Genomic DNA, 19,455 nt, shown 5'->3' on the forward strand with positions numbered 1-19,455 from the left:
CTCCCTTATGCTATTAATCAGTGTTACCATCTGGCTCCATATGCTAGCAGGCAATTGTGATATATGTACACCAATTTGGCAGCGATTTGGATGTGTAGTGCATGTGAGATTGGTAGCTCATTTGAGCAATTGTTATTTTTTGTGCGTCTATCAGTACACACATGACTATTGTACTGCTGTTTAATAATATTAATTATTTTTACTGTTTCTATTATTAAGTAAGCATGGATTACAGCGTTACTTACATGATTTATGGAGTGATATTAATACAGGTGTCATATTGCTGTATAATTGTGTTTATGTGCTTTAGCGTCCTCTAAACCGTCATTTTGCTTTTTTAGATGTATTTTAATTTCATTTGCAATAAAAATTGTTTTTACAACATTTGGGATCTCTTCATTATCCTGTATAGCGGCATATGGGATTTGTGTTATATCCTCATGTGAAGTGCCCTCAGTAATTAACATAGGACATTGGTTGATTAGTCTTTTTATTAGGCCATCTATAACCTGTCTCCCCCATATGTCTCTGAACTAATCTCCCGATACCTTCCCTCACATAATCTCCGATCCTCCCAAGACCTCCTTCTCTCCTCCACACTTATTCACTCCCCACCCAACCGACTCCAAGACTTCTCCCGAATAAGCCCCCATCCTCTGGAATTCTTTGCCCCAACATGTCCGACTATCAACCACATTCGAATCCTTCAGACGGAACCTGAAAACCCACCTCTTCAAGAAAGCCTACAGCCTGCAATGACCCCACTACATCCTCACCACTACTGGAGATATCACCTCAACCAACACTGGAGCTGCTGCAACCCCCCAACCTACTGTCTCCTTCCCCACCATCCTGTAGCATGTAAGCCCGAAAGGGCAGGGTCCTCTCTCCCCTCTGTACCAGTCTGTCATTGTTAGTTTGTTTACTGTAAGTGATATCTGTAATTTGTATGTAACCCCTTCTCATGTACAGCACCATGGAATCAATGGTGCTATATAAATAAATAATAATAATAATTAGAACAGTTAATAGCAAAGTGTCCAGAGCCCCCACCATAAAGGAATACATTTGCTGTGCATTTTCTGTCCTTTTTTACTGCAGAAATGGGTTTTAGAATGACAGGAATTTGCAATGGTTCAGGCACACTTTCCATTTTTTGCTGGTTGTTCATTGCTGATTGATTAAAGGTGCAGTTACTTCCAAATATTTGCAGTCTTTCCTTTCTCCATTCAGTAAGGGTACCGTTAGCGATGCACCAGCGATCCGACAACGATATGGATCACTGGTGCATCGCTAAGTGGTCGCTAGTGAGCTGGCACACAGGCAGATCTCACCAGCGACATCGCAGCGGTCGGCGGTCGCTACTTACCTGTTAGACGCGGCGAACCTGGCGTCCCCCTGCCCGCCTCCATGCCTCGCTCGTCGGCGCAGCAGGAAGTGGCCGACAAGGAATGGTCCAGGGAGTTCTCGCGCGACCAACGATGAGCAGCGGGGGAGCCGGTCGGAGGTAAGTATCACATGCAGCGATATCGCTAGCAATATCGCTGCAACGTCACAAAATCGGTGACTTTACAGCGATATTGATAGCGATATCGCAGTGTATAACGGGGGCTTAAGTCTCTGATCAATTCAAATGCACAAAGTTCTCCAAATGTTCAAGGGTCTCCTGTCAAGCCCATCTTTCACTAGCTCTGATAATCCTAGCCAAAATTGACTCCTTTGGGCCATCCAGCGATGGAATTCTGATGTATAATAGGAACAGACCGCCATCCTTGGCGTAAATTATGCAATGTGGTTTTGTTGTGGCACGGTGATTAGGGTAATCAAAACCTGATTCATAGCAGTGATAAAACAATTTAAGTTATTGAGGAGGTCACAGTTCTTTTCCGCATAAGGCGAGTCTCATGCAAGAGCTTCATCGGATAGGAGAATAATGATGAAAAATATTTTTTTCCTTTCACTCGTGAATGAAGCGTTTTGCATTTTGAAGTACATACGACGTTGATTGAGTAATCCTCAGTAATGGTGACAATCCCCACTGAACTTTTCAGGCAGCAGCATGCATGCTGTTGACTCTAAGCCTAGGTTGCGCAATTCCAGAAGTTGCCTCTATAATTCAATAATACATATTTGTTGATCCAATACTGTTTGTAAGGTAAAAAATAAATTTTGGTAGGTGGCACCAAAATCCTGAAGTTCAATTACTTGTTGCCTCAAAGTGGCGTAACGTGGCTTCCAAAGTGGATGGGAGGTATGTATCACAGAGGTGTTTTCCTCTGTGATGTAAACCTGGAATATTGCTTTAGTGCACATAGTACTAAGAAGCTTGTTTTGTGCATCTGGACAAGGTTTTACGTACAGCCTGAGAGATGGGCGGGTTGCCGGGTTTGGCTGCCCACATACCCCACCCATGGGTGTGGTTCACAGAGTAAAATGGAGTCTGACAAATGGTTTGTGTATGTGGAGGTAAAAATGCCTCCTGTGTGATATCTTGAGACTGAGCTGGTATGCTGGATGCTATCCAGCCTGTGCGTCCTGAAATGTCTCTAAAATGACTTTGCTAGAACTGTTTACTTTGTTTTGCCTGCACTGAAAGATTGTTTATTTTCCTTTGCATTTGGCATAGTTTTATGAAGCACCAATAAACCAGCCTGTACATTTAAATGGAAATGTTTCCTGTGTTACCTCACCACGCACCCAAGTGAGGAGCATTCTCACAGAGGTTTCAACTCACTCCATTTTTGTACAAGATTATTCTGTAAGGATCTGAGCCTGGATGGAGTTTGCAGTATTGAAACCACTAGAGGGAGCAAAAGCAGATAGTGTAGTCAAGGAAAGACAGGGGTTGGTACACAGAGCAGCAGTGCGCAGTTGGAGGATTAGCAGTCTGCAAAGTTACAGGATAGTCAGAGGTCCGTACACAGGAAACAATAGTGTGGTATGGAGCGTCAGGAGTTGACAGAGCTCGAGTAAAGGCGGGAGGCACAATAATTTTGCAATGCAGGAAATACAAGGCCAGGTTTAAGTAAGGTTTAGCCTATTAGAAACTGGTACTGGATTAGCAAGGAACTGTCCAGAGAGCTGAATAGCTCAAGTGGAAGAGTTTCTGCCTGGGGTACAGGAGTTACCAGGTCCTGACACATGAGCAGAAGCTTTGTGCCGTTTGTTGAGTGTTTAGTAGGACAATTTGTCAAACCCAGGTCTTCAGCCATGCTTCTGTAGCCCTTTCCATTTTCATACCTCTCTATAACATGTCATCTGTTCGTCATCATTCTTGAGAACAGATTTATCAGTAACCAAGCCACATTTTATTAATTATAAATGCAGACATATTGGTCATTCCAAAGGGATAACTTTTCTTTACAACTGTATACTGCTACAAGGTATCTATAAGACTCTTGGGGTAAGGTTTCTCCTTGTGGGACATACCAGCTCTGGCTTGTCAAGGTAAGGAGGCTTATTCTCTGTGCAATGCTCCTCTGGGAAATTTAATATGCAAATTGCCTCTTCAGGGAAAAAGAGGACCTGAACTCTATAGCGCCACCTGTTGGTAGTAGCGATCCTACAAATCACAATCAATCCTTTAACGAGTCTTGCAATATGACATAGGAGAAAAGCCAAATCAGAATCTCAATTTGCAGACACGGTGTTTTGGGCTATTGGCCCCCGTCAGTGCAAAGTATGAGAACTGATTTGGCTAGGTGAGAGGCTCTGGACTGAGGTCTAAGGGGTAAAGTTTCTCCTTGCGGCCTCCTTACCTTGACAAGCCAGAGCTGGTCTGTCACCCTCCACAAGGAGAACAATATCTATTTTGGGGGAAAGTTGTAGATATCACATGACCTTACGCCCTTGTCCAATCATTTTATATACCCATCTTTTTTTTTTAAAAAAAAAAACCAAAAACCCATTAAATGTCTAATCCACGGGTTATGGTTCAATGGTTTTATAGATCATTTCACAAATTATCTCTGCTCCCTTTTTTTTTTTTACAGGAAATCGTTGTGCATCAGATTATATTATCATGTCAAAGAGCAATAAAACCCTTAATGGACCCTGATGCTGGTATGAATGTAAGTTTATTGATATTACCCTTGTATAAAACGCCGGCATCAGAGTTTAGACTAAACGTTAAAGAAAAAAACCTTAAATGGGACCAATAATAAATGTTATATGGGGTAGTTATGTTTTTTTTTTTTATTATTTCTTAGTTATCAAATCACATCTTGGCTGGAGTAAGCCCAAAAACTAATGATGATGAGTCAATTATAGCTATATGGCAAGGCTCGTAAAAGGGTTGGGAATTGACTTACAAGTTAGTTATCTCCAATAGTTGGTGCTTAACAGACAGCTTTCTTCTTCTTGAAGGAGAGACAATTTATATACCTAAGTCAGCAATACCTAGGCTGTAAAGGGCTATTAACGCTGTAAAATTATTATGAATAAGCGCTCCTTATTATTTTGAATAAGAATTAGTTTCACAATTATCTTACAGTCTAAACAGGCAGTCAGATACCTGAAGAAGGAGCAAAACACTCAATCTTCAGGTGAATTGTGCTGCACAAAAGATCATTGTTCTCAGCAGCGCATCACACTGCCTAAACAGGACTCGCCCTGCCGAGAACAATGGTAGCCTATGTACACGGCGCGATCTAATACTGATCATTCTGTGCGCATTTGAAGAGTGGTCGGCCTTTGAAAACAGGCTATTTTGACTGCCAATCAGAAGACAAGTAGCTGATTGGCGGTGATTTAGTGCCGCCGGTAGGTTTGTGTGAACAGACCTTAAGTCTTCCTGTTCTGTCCTCACTAAATGAAGCAGACTTCAGGTAGCTTATACAGGCAGCTAAACCACTATACCGGGGTCCAATAAGGAGACTGTAGGTTGAATCTGTGTTTTATTGAACGTGATGGTATATTGGCGTGGTGAAACTACAAACAAAAACATATATATACACCGAGTCAATACAGGGTACATCAGGGATACATATCATACATAATACATTATGAATCAACATCTGTACTACTAGCTGAGCAAGGGAGAACAAACTGAGCAGGTTGATAGGAGACAAGAATTAGATACAGGAAGCATGTTTACATACCAGAGATGCTGACACAAGGGGAGAAGAGGAATGAGATGCTTCCAGGATGCAGGCTGAGGGAAAATGGAGAACTGGAGGGAAAATGGAGGCTGAACTAACCATAATCCTTTGCAAACCTTACCAGGGTGCATTGTGAACAGAGGGAAATGGGAAAATGAAAGTAAAACACACAATAACACTGCAGTTATTACTTTGGTCACTAGATGGAGCCAGAAAACACTGAAAACATTTAACAAGCAGATAATCAGAGATTATGAATTAAATGTCGGAGACAGAACACTCCCTACACCTTCTAAAGTCCCCAGAATATAAACAGCACCCACTAAACCTAATTAGGTATGACATTTTTAAAGAAAGTACAATGTGTCCCATTCCAGAAATTAAAGCATAACGGTCATTTCAATTTTAAAAATCAATAATACACATGAAAATAATAAAATCTACATATCTGCCAAGACTGATAATTCATTCACAAAATTCTGAATTCCTGGGTAAAATCTGTGTTTAGTGAAGTCGTTTTTTTTCATTACAGAGATAGGAGATGGCAGTGTTTTTTGTTATAAGATTTTATGTAGAAAAGAGAAGGGAGGAGCGATGAGCTGTCTCCAGCTCCTTTCTTCTCTCTCTCCCCTTTACATGCAATCTGATCAGTAGCAGCTCTCATCTTCTAACTATAAAAATCTATCTTCACGGAATACAGATTCTAACCAAGAATTGAGAATTTTGAAAATGAATAATCAGGTAAAAAGAAAAAAAGAAGCAGATTTCTCTAATAAGATAGATTACAAAAGTTCTAATTTCTACATGTATTATTGATTTAAGATAGGACAGTTACTCTTCAAGGCTAAGTTCATATTAGGCATTTTTGCTGCACTTTTTTCTGCAGTAAAACCTGCACTCTTGGCAGAAAAGCAGCTTCAAAAACACGTTTCGGTGCCGTTTTTGGTGCGTATTGTGCTACGTTTTTTAAGATATCATAGTTCAGCTTTGCTTCCACCACAGAAGCATGAACACAGGTCACCAATACAAGACATATATTCATGAAAAAACACACATGCAACTGTAACAGCTGTGGGATGTGAATTGGACTGGAAGAATTTACCTAAGGCATTGGCAGTGCATTGTTTGTAGGACACGGTTTAACTTTCCCACTTTGATCTGCCATTAAATTGCTCAGGCATTGCACATCTCACACCTTGGTCAGCAGCAGGCATTGTTCAATCTCACACCTTGGTCAGCCACAGGCTTTGTTCAATTTCACAACTTGGTGGGCCAATGTTTACTTTGTACGCATCACTATTTGAATTAAACTGTGCTAATCCAAAATGCCATCTCAGGTGACCAAGACAAGATGATAAACTTGGAAAAATCACAAAAGTACTGATGACAAAAAACACAATGTGTGCGCGTGGTACTGTAAAACGCAGCCTAGTGTGAACTGTGACGGACTCAGCTCCTGCTGAGCCCATTTTTTGAGTGGACCCTCTGGGTCATGGCACCCACCCACCGAGGGCGAGCTTACCTTGTGAGAATCCACCCCCTGTACAGGGAGTGTCAGGGGCAAGACCAAGGGGGTGAGCCACCACGACTGCTGGGACCAGACGGCCGGCTCAGGGGACACTAGACGAGTGTCTGACGACAAGGACGAGCAGGAAGCAAGACGAGACAAGACGTAGGTGCAAGGTAACTTCATTAGGATAACATAAAGTGTAAACAAGCAAACGTGCAAGGTGCGCGCGTGGGCACTCCAAGGTCCATAGAATGGTACGTGCCAGGTGGCACGCCTAGGTACAGGTATCGGCACAATGGCATCGGACTCCGGACTGCTGGCAACGATCGACATCATCAAGGCATCAGGCTGCGGACATCAGCTCCGGACGTCAGGCCGCAGTCATCCAGCTCATGATCTCTGGCAGCGATCGGCAGGTTCCGGGCATCCGGCAGGCAAACCAGGTTCCAGGCAAGGAGGCACGACAGATATCCGGGCATGGTGCGTGATAGGGAACACGCCGAGGTCCAAGGCTAGGTGCGCGTGTAGGGGACACGCCAGGGTTCAAGGCTAGGTGCGCGTGTAGGGGACACGCCAGGGTTCACAGACAAGACACGCCAAGGCACGAGACAGAGTGCGTGTGTAGAGACACGCCAAGGCACGAGACAGAGTGCGTGTGTAGAGACACGCCAAGGCACGAGACAGAGTGCGTGTGTAGAGACACGCCAAGGCACGAGACAGAGTGCGTGTGTAGAGACACGCCAAGGCACGAGACAGAGTGCGTGTGTAGAGACACGCCAAGGCACGAGACAGAGTGCGTGTGTAGAGACACGCCAAGGCACGAGACAGAGTGCGTGTGTAGAGACACGCCAAGGCACGAGACAGAGTGCGTGTGTAGAGACACGCCAAGGCACGAGACAGAGTGCGTGTGTAGAGACACGCCAAGGCACGAGACAGAGTGCGTGTGTAGAGACACGCCAAGGCACGAGACAGAGTGCGTGTGTAGAGACACGCCAAGGCACGAGACAGAGTGCGTGTGTAGAGACACGCCAAGGCACGAGACAGAGTGCGTGTGTAGAGACACGCCAAGGCACGAGACAGAGTGCGTGTGTAGAGACACGCCAAGGCACGAGACAGAGTGCGTGTGTAGAGACACGCCAAGGCACGAGACAGAGTGCGTGTGTAGAGACACGCCAAGGCACGAGACAGAGTGCGTGTGTAGAGACACGCCAAGGCACGAGACAGAGTGCGTGTGTAGAGACACGCCAAGGCACGAGACAGAGTCCGGAGCGTGCAATGGGCACGCCAGGGTCAGGCGAGGCAGAGTCCTGCGCGTGCAGAGAGGCACGCCAGGAACAGGGTTCAAGGACCAGGTTAGGACCTGTGCGTGCAAGAGGGCATGACAGGGTACATGGCAAAACCTGCGCGTACTATTATAGAAGCACGGGGAGGTATGCCATGGGCAGGCGAGGGCCTGCACGTGCTTTAGAGAGCACGCAGAGCACAGTGCGGAAACAGCGTGAAGTGCAATGGAGCACAGAGGGCACGGCTGGGGGCACTGGCTAGCTGATCGGGCTGCGGCACAGACAGACGGGCAAGACTCCAGCGAACCCGGCTGAGGCATGGCAGGCGACACAGCTGTCACTGACCGACGAGCACGGCTGAGGCACAAGCAGGCGGGCACGGCTAGGGCGTGCACGGCTGAGGCACAAACAGGAGGCTAGGAAGGCCAGGCGCATGCAAAGAGCATACGAAGAAACAGAGCAAGGGAAGACAAGACGAGAAACAAGGCAGGGCTTAAGCAGAGTACAGAACCAGGAACGGAAGCAGATCAGAGCAAGAACAGAGCTAGCAGCGGAGCGAAGGCCGAAGCCCAGAGCCGGGCCAAGGGAGAACCTTGGGACTAGCCTAGAAACGTGCAAGAGAGCATAATAGGCAAAAGTCTAGCAGCGGAGCGTAGGCGAAGCCCAGAGCCGGGCCAAGGGAGAACCTTGGGACTAGACATGGAAAAGAGAGGAGGAAGGGTGCGTGTGCCAGGGAGCACAACAGAGCACCATAGGAGAGAGCGAGGCAGAGCAAGCAAAGACCATAGGGAGGAACAAGGCAGAGCAAGGCAAGGTACGGAACAAGGCATAGCGAAAGCAGGCAAGGCAGAGAAACAGAAGGACTACAAGTCCAAGCAGGACAAAGAAGAACATGGCACAAGAGACAAACATAAGACAAGGCACGGGACAAGAGATGGAGTACGAACACAGAGCGTGTGCAGAGACGCACGACAGGGCAGAGTGCAAGGGCACAGAATAGAGGGAGCGCCCCACAGACCAAGCAGCCATACAGGGACACCACACAATACTCAGGCCCAGAGCATAGGAAGGGCGGCCTGATATAGGGCATAGCACCTCCTCTTCCAGGTCAGGATCAGGGGAGCACTTCCGGGTTCAGATCCACAGGATAACAGAGCGTAGTCACATGATCGGAGATCCAGACATGACGAGACTGCAGAATCAGTGCTGAAACCTAGACAGGTCACATGATCATAGTTCTAGACATGAGTGCAGAATCAGTGCTGAAACCTAAACAGGTCACATGATCAGAGTTCCAGACATGACGAGATGATTACTGAACCAGACAGTGCACGATCTTTAGGAAATGTCACATGATCAGCGTTCCAGACATAACGAGATGATTGCAGAACCAGACAGTGCAGGATCCAGGCAGGGACACATGATCAGGGGCTCTGGACAAGACGAGAAGATCACAGAAGGCAGAGCAGAAACGCAGGCATCCTGCAGCTCCGACATGAGGTGAGTGTGCACACTGCTCTAGCGATCATGCAGGACAGCAGACAAGATATGCACATCGCTCCAGCAGTTCTTGAGACAAAACAGACATGGCAGACATGACAAACATGGCGGACATGACATGAACTTAGCCTAAAATATGATTCCTTTCTGACCTCTTAGGTGGCAATTTATATAGTTCCCCTTTTGAAGAAATATTTCCTCTCTTCTTTTTTGTCTGTCTCCATCTCTCCGTATGAACTTATTAAACCAGATACAGAAATGTTTCTCCATTGACAGCTAATCGAAGTACTATAGGCTATTATTCTGTTTTATCATTATAACAAGGGAAGTAAATGGTAGAATACATAAAGCGCAATTGTAAAGAGACTGAATTACCTTCTTTCCCGTCTGCTCAGTTACACAAATGTGGTTGTGCCCTAGGTAATATTTGATGAGACAGAAGGGCATAATGCACTGCACATGAATGACATTACAGGTGACTGAGCCGTGAATGTTGACATTCTGAGATGCGGGTTACAACAAGCACATAGGACAGAGATATTTAATTACACATTTAGAGATTTACTGTTTTGTACAGACTCACACGTTGCATATTTATTTATGTAAAAGCAAACATACACACAAACTTTCCACCCCTCTGCTTTATTACTGCGGAGCACAGAGTTCACAACAGCCAAGCATCACTGGGATTCAGTTGTCACGGGGTTACCGCAACGGAGCGGAGCCAGAAGACCGCAGCGTATGGTTGTTCCTACTCTGCTGCTGAGAAGAAGCACTTCTCTGGTTCATTAAACATGTTTATTTCTTCCAGCAGAACAGAGTTTAATCGGCCATGTTATAAATCCCTGTGTTCAGCTGTGCTCGATTAGCCACTCCTTTCCCCTATAAAATCTGGGCTCTATTACTTAGTCCTTGTGAGGCTGTGTGCCCACGTAGCGATTTTTAAGCGTTTTTGCTGCGATTTTAGGCGCGAAAACGTTTAAAAATCATGTACAGAACGCCCCCCATGCATTCCTATGGCATTCCGCACATGCTGTGCTAATGCTGCGCTTTTTCCACGGCGGAATCGCATCGCGGAAAAAATCGCAGCATGCTCATTCTTTTGTGCGAAATCGCAAAGAATTGCCGCGATTCCGCACCCATAGGAATGCATGAGAATCGCTTACTTCCCACATGTGGCTATGCCCACCATGCGGGAAGTTAAGCGTCTCATGTGCGGTTGGTACCCACGGTGTGGAGGAGAGGACACTGTCCTCCAGGCCCTGGGTACCATACCCCTGTAAAAAAAAGAATAAAAAATAAAAAATCGGGGTATATTTACCTTCCGGCGTCACGCGCTGCATTCCTGGCCTAAGCGTTCCCAGTAATGCCTTGCGGCATGGTCCTGTGATGACGTGGTCTCGCGAGATCGCTATAGCAACGCGAGACTACGTCATCACAGGTCTCGCAAGGCATTACTGGGAACGCTGAGGCCGGGATGGCAGCGCGGGACGCCGGAAGGTAAATATACCCCGATTTTTTATTTCTTTTTAGCATTTTAACATTCTATCTTTTACTATTGATGCTGCATAGGTGGCCTCAATAGTAAAAACCTGGTCACGCTTGTCAAACACTATGTTTGACGAGTGTGACCAACCTGTCAATCACTTTCCAAGTGATGCTTCAAATCGCTTGGAAAGTGCTTGAATATCGCACGCGAAAATCGCAATCATAATCGCGGTAAAATCGCGGTGAAATCGCGCGGGGAAAAAAACGCGCGATTTCTGGGAAGGAGTCCGGTTTTTAGTGTCCGGAATAAAACGCTACGTGGCCACATAGCCTGATGGTGTGTGCACACGCTGCGTTTTTTTTCTGCAGATAAATCCGCATCGCTTGGTAGAAACTGCAGGGGAAAATGCATGCATTTTTCCCTGCAGATTCCTATATTTTGTCCAGCGGAATTGATGGACATTTTATTGCGGTTTGGGCTGTGCGGATTAGAGATAGATAGATAGACAGATAGATAGAGAGATTGTTCGTTCTTCCAGTAACGAAAACTGCAGCTGCGGTTCTGCAAAAAAGAAGTGACATGCTGCAGAAAATAAACCGCAGCAAAACTGCGTGGAAATTTCCGCAGCATGTGCACAGCGGATTTGGTTTTCCATACGTTTACATGGTACTGTAAGCCGCATGGAAAACTGCTGCAGATCCGCAGGACCAAAACCGCTGCGGATCCGCAAAAAACGCAACGTGTGCACAAACCCTTAGAGTTAGCACTTGCTGCATGACAATAGGAGGGAGAGAAGTTGGTGTAAGAAGGAGAGCTGGAGGAGTTAGAAGCAACTGTTTTGCTTTCTTCCCATTCCTGCACACCCTGGTGGATTCCTCTGTAATATGTGAGTGAATATTTTGTGTGTCAAGTTTTCAGTTTACTCTTGTCTTTGTTGCCCTGTTTATCGGGTTGTGTACTGCAGTGCATAGTAGTGCCCCCGCTTCCCTAGGTGGGGAAATGGGGCAGACGAAGGGCTAATTTAGGAGATAACGCAAGGGCAGAGGCTCCCTTGTCTTTGCCATCTGAAGTATCCCAGGGAACAGGGATAGCTAAGGTGCCCCCCAGTGTAGGGCCAGGAAAGGAGCCCATGGTCCTAGGTCACTTGACTGCTGTGTCGTGACATCGGTATTCCAATAATCCTGTTGTAAACCTACTTCAGTCTCGTGCTGCCAGGAACACCACACTGCACTTGCTCACTGAGCCAGTGCGCATGTCCTGAGTACAAAAGATACCTGTGGAGCGGGGCAGCAGCGGTGAAGATGCGTGCTTCAGACTAACAGGGCCTGAAGCACGTGACTGCTGGGGGCGTGGCCTAAGCTCCACAGAGCTAGGAGCTGAAGGAAAACTCCTAGAAAGGTACGGGACAAGTTACCAAGGGGAATAGGCAGAGACGTAAACCAGATTAAGCCGGGTCAAAGCACGAGATAGCACGACAATACCAAAGGGTTAGACAGAGCGGATAATCAGGACGTAGCAATAGATCAGAAAATCAGAACGGGCAATAGACGGTAGAATAGGGACAAACTGTAATGGAGTAACGATAGCCAAGCCAGGAGGTCAGAACCAGAGAAGACGATAGTATCAAAACGTGAGACAGAGAACAGAGTGAGGGGACAGACTGGGTCATACACGGGAAGCAAACAAGCAATGCAGTATACACGCACACCAGGGGTCAGACACACAGCCAGAATAACAGTATAGCTGACAGGGAATCCCTCTTAATGGGGGGGCCACTGGACCCCCAGGTTTCTCAGGGTATCTGGCATGAAAAGCCCGCACCGGTCGATCAGCGTGCACCGAACTGGCTGGAACCCATGACCGATCCTCAACTGAATATCCCTTCCAATGAATAAGGTACTGAAGTCTCCGGCGCACCCACCGTGAATCAATGATGCGCCCTACCTCATACTCCCGTTGACCCTCTACAAACACTGGTGGAGCCACAGATGAGGGATCTTCTCTAACTGTCCCCACAGGTTTTAATAGGGACCTGTGGAAGACATTAGATATTTTGAAGGAGGTGGGCAACTGTAATCTGTATGCCACCGGGTTGATCACCTCTACAATCTTGTATGGGCCAATAAATTTGGGGCCCAACTTCATAGAGGGTATTTTAAGTTTGATGTTACGGGTGGACAACCAGACTTTTTCCCCCACTGTTAACGCAGAACCCAACCCCCTCCTCCTGTCCGCAAAATGTTTGTACTTCTTCTGGGCTTTGGAGATGTTCCCCTGAACCTCCCTCCAGAGGGTTTTTAATTGTTGTACCATCCCCTCGGCACCAGGGCAATCAGAATCCATACGGGAAAATTCCCCAAATTGTGGAACAAACCCATAATTGACCTGAAAGGGAGACTTTCCGTTAGACTGATTAATACAACAGTGAATGCAAATTCTGCCATGGGAAATACCTCACACCAGTCTTCCTGTCTGGAGGAGGCCAGGCATCTCAGAATCTGCTCCAACGACTGGTTGGTGCGTTCAGTCTGTCCGTTGGATTCCGGGTGATAGGCAGAGGAGAATGACAACGTAACCCCCAACTTCATACAAAACGCTCTTGAAAACCTGGCCACAAATTGCACACCCCTGTCCAACACCACGTTCACAGGCACTCAATGCAATCGAACAATGTGCTGTATAAACAAGCGGGCCATGGTTTCAGCAGACGGTAACGCAGGTAATGGCACAAAGTGGGCTTGTTTAGAAAATCTATCAACCACTACCCATACCGCTGAGTTGCCCTTGGAAGATGAAAGATTAGTGATAAAGTCCATGGACAGGTGTGTCCATGGTTTATCCGGAATTGGCAAAGGCACCAATTCCCCGGCCGGCCGGACCTGAGAGCTTTTAAAGCGAGCGCACACCCCACAAATATTTACAAACCTTTTTATATCAGTACCCATAGATGGCCACCAAAAACCCCTAGCTAATGCCCCCCCGGGTAGCTGCAATATCAGGGTGTGCACTTAACACAGAATCATGAAATTCTTGAAGGAGTGTGAGACAGAATTTTTCGGGTAAAAACAATTTATCTGGGAGTTTATTCCTGGGAGCTTGAGCTTGTGCTTCCAGAATCTCTCTCTGTAACTTAAAGGAGATTTAGGCTACAACCATTCCCGGTTGAAGAATGGAGAAAGGAGGTTCTGGAGGGGACACAGAATCAAATCTTCAGGATAAGGCATCCGCCTTTACATTTTTAGACCCTGGTCGGAAAGTGATGGTAAAATGAAATCGAGAAAAAAAAATGTGCCCACCGAGCCTGTCTGGGGGTCAACCTCTTAGCAGACTCGATATAGGCCAGGTTTTTATGATCAGTGATGACCGTAATGGGATGAGCGGCCCCCTCCAAAAAATGCCTCCATTCTTCGAAGGTCAATTTACCCACTAACAATTCCCTGTTACCGACATCATAGTTTCTCTCGGCCGAAGAGAATTTCTTAGAGAAAAAGGAACAGAGTTTGAGGTTAGTCGGGGTAGAGGGGCCCTGTGACAATACTGCCCCCACCTCCGAAGCATCGACCTCGACGATAAAAGGTCTTGACGAATCGGGTTGTACCAACACAGGGGCTGTAGTAAAACACTTCTTTAATGTAAAGAAGGAATTTTTTGCGGCCACGGACCAATTTTTTACATCTGCCCCTTTAAGAGTGAGGTCCGTCAAGGGTTTCACCACCTGCGAGAACCCTTTAATGAACTTCCTATAATAATTTGCGAAGCCCAGAAATCGCTGCAACCCCTTCAGATCATGAGGCTGCACCCAATCTGTAATGGCCTGAACCTTCCCTGGATCCATGCGAATCCCTCCCCGGATACAATTACACCCTGAAAAGATAGTTCTTGCATAAAAAATGAGCACTTCTCCAGCTTAGCATACAAATGGTTCTCCCGAAGTCTCATAAGAACCGTACGTAGATGGTGTAAGGGTACCGTTACACCTAGCGATGCACCAGCGATCCCGACCAGCGATATGACGCGATCAGGAGTGCTGGTGCATCGCTAGGTGGTCGCTAGTGAGCTGCCACACAGGCAGATCTCACCAGCGACATCGCTGGGGACGGGGATCGCTATTTACCTGTCAGACGCGGCGATCCTGCGTCCTCTCGCCCGCGTCCACGCGTCGCTCGTCGGCGCCACAGGAAGCGCAGCAGGAAGTGGCCGACGAGGAATGGTCCAGGAGCTTCTCGCGCGATCAGCAATAACCAGCGGGGGAGCCGGTCGGAGGTAAGTATCACATGCAGCGATATCGCTAGCAATATCGCTGCAACGTCACAAAATCGGTGACTTTACAGCGATATTGCTAGCGATATCGCAGTGTGTAATGGGGGCATAAGTGTGACTGACTGTCCTGAGAGTATATCAAGATGTCATCCAGGTAAATTACTACATAACGTCCAATCAAGTCAGAAAAAACAACATTAATGAAGTTCTGAAAAACAGCAGGAGCGTTAGTGAGGCCGAAGGGAATAACCAGGTTTTCAAACAGCCCCTCAGTTGTCAGGAACGCTGTTTTCCATTCGTCCCCCACCCAGATCCTTATAAGGTTATAAGCCCCTCCTAGATTGAGCTTAGAAAACTATTTGGCACCCATGAGTTGATTACAAAGATCAGGAATCAACGGGAGAGGGTACGTGTTATTAACAGTAATTTTGTTCAGTTCCCGAAAGTCGAGGCACGGTCGCAACCCACCATCTTTTTTCTTTACAAAAAAAAACCCCGCTGCCATGGGTGAGACCGAGGGCCGAATATGCCCCTTGCGAAGGCTCTCTTTGATGTACTCTTTCATAGCTTGGCTCAGGCCCGGACAAATTAAACAAACGAGCCTTGGGTAATTTGGCTCCAGGTACTAAATTGATAGCACAATCATGTGGTCTATGTGGTGGGAGCGCCTCAGCCTCATTTTCGGAAAACACGTCTTCAAAGTCTCTCAGGTACTCCGGAATACCCTCCAGACCGACACACGACACAAATACAGATCTTATCGGATTGACAAAAGGAATTGGGTTACCACACAGACCATTATCATTACATCCCCATCGGGTGATCTCCCCCTTCACCCAATCAATGAGAGGATTGTGGCGTTGCAACCAGGGCATCCCCAATACCAGTCTTGCAAGCAGATTATTCATAATGAAACAGCTTAACTTTTCCACATGAGTGGAACCCACTTTCATAGAAAAAACTTCAGACATAAAGCAAATTCCATCCCGGGTAAGAGGGGATGAATCCACAGCCACAATTTTAACAGGGTATTTTAACCTGACTGTCCCTATTTTATTAAGAGTCACAACTTGGGCATCAATCAGATTAATGGAGGAACCACAGTCAAAGGCGGTGGTCATAACAGGACCACCAGCAAGTTCCAATTCAACCTGCAGCACCATCTTTGTACGTGAGAAAAAATGTACCTGGGAGTCTGGACAACCTCCTCGATTGTTGCCCAGACTCGGTCGTTTCTCTGATGGTTACTCTGAAGAAGGGCAGGAGGGGCAATTCCTTTTCCAATATCCAGAGGCTCCACAGTAAAAGCATAGTAGATTGTCTCTACGGTGCCTTCTCTCTTTCTCCTTAATCGAGACTGACCCAACCTCCATGGGCTCAGATACAGGTGTAGTGTCACACAATTTGGGGTACAAGGGAGACTCTTGTTGCATCATTCCTCTAGCACGGAGTCTCCGGTCCATACGGACCGCCTGCATCATGGCATCCTCCAGGGTATCAGGAGGAGGATGTAATGCCAGAGCATCCTGTAGACGGTCAGACAGGCCCCTGAGGAACAACCCCCTCAGAGCGGCGTCGTTCCAGGATACTTCAGCAGTCCAACGTCTAAACTCTGAGCAGAACCATTCAGCAGAGTGCCTACCCTGAGTCATACTTATCACCATATCCTCTGCCAGACGCACTCTATCAGACTCATCATAAATGTGCCCCAGAGACTCAAAGAACAAATTCACAGACATACATTCAGGAGCAGAGGAAGAGAGAGAGAATACCCATGCCTGTGGAGCCCCCCGAAGTAGGGAAATGACGACCCCCACCCTCTGGAACTCGTCCCCGGAGGAGCAGGGCCTCTTAAGAAAAAAAAAAAGCTGACATCCTTCTCTGAACGACCTGAACTCCCTTTTATCCCCTGAGAAAGGGTCTGGCAATTTGACCGAAGATTCGGGGGATGCCAATGACGCATCTCTATCCCCAGCACTAGGAGCCCCTGCAGCGACAGCCCCCTGCACAGTATCCACCAACTGTTGCTGAGTATGGGCCATCGTGCGCTGTTCCACATTAAGTTTGTGGAACATTTGGGTCAGGTGCTTGACCTGATCTACCAAAGCTTGCATGGAATCCATGAAGATAACTTTTTTTTTTCCCTCAGAGAGAAAAAACTGAAATGGTCAGCTATAATGTCAGGAACACCGCACTGCTCTTGCTCACTGAGCCAGTGCACATGTCCTGAGTACAAAAGATACCTGTGGAGCGGGGCAGCAGCGGTGAAGATGCGTGCTTCAGACTAACAGGGCCTGAAGCACGTGACTGCTGGGGGCGTGGCCGAAGCTCCACAGAGCTAGGAGCTGAAGGAAAACTCCTAGAAAGGTAACTATGGAACAAGTTACCAAGGGGCATAGGCAGAGACATAAACCAGATTAAGCCGGGTCAAAGTGTGGGAAGAAGGGCCCCCGTCGAGTGCCCGGGCCGGAACCAAGGGGGCCGTCACCTAGGTTCCGGGGGAAACTGTTCTCGGGGGACAGAGTTCGGGGACGGACTGTTGAGATGGACAGATGGGCTGGGGGAGGAGCCAGTATAAAAGGGGCGGGGAACACTAGTCACGATGAGTCAGCAGACCGGGACAGAAGCAGCAAGAGACCACGGGAGCGACTGAGAGCCAAAGCGACTTACCAGAGCCAGGAGAGACGTTCACCTAGGACATTAGAGGGACGGCACCCAGATGACCGTCCGAGAGCCGCTGCCCCGCTTCAACCCGCGGCCTCTGCCGCTTCATCCCAGCCCGCGGCTGCGGCCTACCCGCGGTCGCTCACGGCCGTTGCTGCCTCGCTCCGGCCCGTGGCTGTGGCCTGTCTCCCACCACCCGCAGCCGCCCTGCTCTCACCCCTGGCAAGTCCAGTGCCGTCGGCGGCCACCACTGTCCCACTCCGGTTCGCGGCAAGGGCTGGGCCGCTACTCGCCGCTGATTCCCTGTCACAACTGTTAGCTGCACAGGTGGCCTGCCAATCGCCACCCTGCTTCGCTGCCGCTTGCCCCAGTCCGGGGGTTGCGGCCCATCCGTCCAAGGACTCCTCCGGGGCCTCTGGTGCCCCGGTGTCACCGGGGCATCGGAACGCTCGAAGACTACGTCAACTCTTCAGCAGCTGGGCCCAGCAGCTGCTACGCCGAAGAACCACCATCCAGAAAGCCGAGGGACGTCAGGACGGCTAAGTTGACTATATAGTTAAGGACCCGTAGTCGGCCATACCGCGGCCCTATAGTGACCGGCTTTCGCCGGACGTAGTCGTGTTCTACTTTGCTCGTGTTTGCTTGTATTGAGCCCCTGCGAGGGCAACTCTTGTTACCCCTTTGGTTGGTCAGGCTATGACTGAGGACAGTTACCTCTAGGCCTATAAACGTTATTACTAAAAGCACTAAACCGTCTCGCGCCTCGTCACCGCGTCCTGCTAGTACCACAAAAACACGAGATAGCATGACAATACCAAAGGGTTAGACAGAGCGGATAATCAGGACGTAGCAATAGATCAGAAAACCAGAACGGGCAATAGACGGTACAATAGGGACAAACTGTAACGGAGTAATGATAGCCAAGCCAGGAGGTCAGAACCGGAGAAGACGATAGTACCAAAACGTGAGACAGAGAACAGAGTGAGGGGACAGACCGGGTCATACACGGGAAGCAAACAAGCAACGCAGTATACACGCACACCAGGGGTCAGACACACAGCCAGAACAACAGTATAGCTGACAGGGAATCCTAGTCTGGAGTGAGTATAAATACCTCTCCCAGATCCAAAGAGAGGCCGGCAAAAGTTAACCCTGCGAGAACAGGATATTAACCATGTCCTAACCATGACACCTGCGTTCCTCTTTTTGTCCACCTGCCCATCTGTTTGCACATCAATCCATCTACGTGACTGACATTACTATGACCATTATCCATACTTTTTTAGATCACTGTGTGCACTACTCTTATACGTCAAGATAATTCTGTGCATTAGTATTGTTGTCACATACTGACTAGGGACTGTAAGCACCTACCCGATCCCTTGAACTAGAGGCACCCTAGTCTATCCCTGTCCCCCGGATTACCCCAGAGGGTGGAGACGCCGGGGTCTCGTACCTATCTATGCTTCTAACTTAACCTTTATCTGTTCCCTCCCCCACCCAGGGAGGTGATGGCCCGGAGTGTATAGGAAAACAATAACCATACAGACAAGGGTAAACAGACAGGTATAAAAGAAAACTACAATCATACAAACACACTTACAAAACAACAAAGTGAAAATCAGAGGAGGTATAGGAAGGGGAAACCTA

The 19,455-nt window shown here is 47.7% G+C and overlaps 2 protein-coding genes across 2 annotated transcripts in view; one reads left to right on the plus strand and one right to left on the minus strand.

Annotated features, from left to right (window-relative positions):
* Positions 1–19,455, minus strand: part of CLTRN (collectrin, amino acid transport regulator) — an 86,536-nt gene that overhangs the window by 33,466 nt on the left and 33,615 nt on the right. The gene's annotated exons all lie outside the window — the stretch shown is intronic.
* The window catches only part of ZRSR2 (zinc finger CCCH-type, RNA binding motif and serine/arginine rich 2), a 143,795-nt gene continuing 133,605 nt past the window's right edge, over positions 9,266–19,455 (plus strand). Inside the window, exon 1 of the mRNA XM_073565261.1 lies at positions 9,266–9,392. Coding sequence (XP_073421362.1) covers positions 9,271–9,392 — 122 coding nt within the window. The 5' untranslated portion in view covers positions 9,266–9,270. The remainder of the gene's footprint in view (positions 9,393–19,455) is intronic.

Source organism: Dendrobates tinctorius, unplaced genomic scaffold (genome assembly GCF_039654945.1).
Source record: "Dendrobates tinctorius isolate UK_male_01 unplaced genomic scaffold, ASM3965494v1 ptg000016l, whole genome shotgun sequence".
Classification (NCBI taxonomy): Eukaryota; Metazoa; Chordata; class Amphibia; order Anura; family Dendrobatidae; genus Dendrobates; species Dendrobates tinctorius.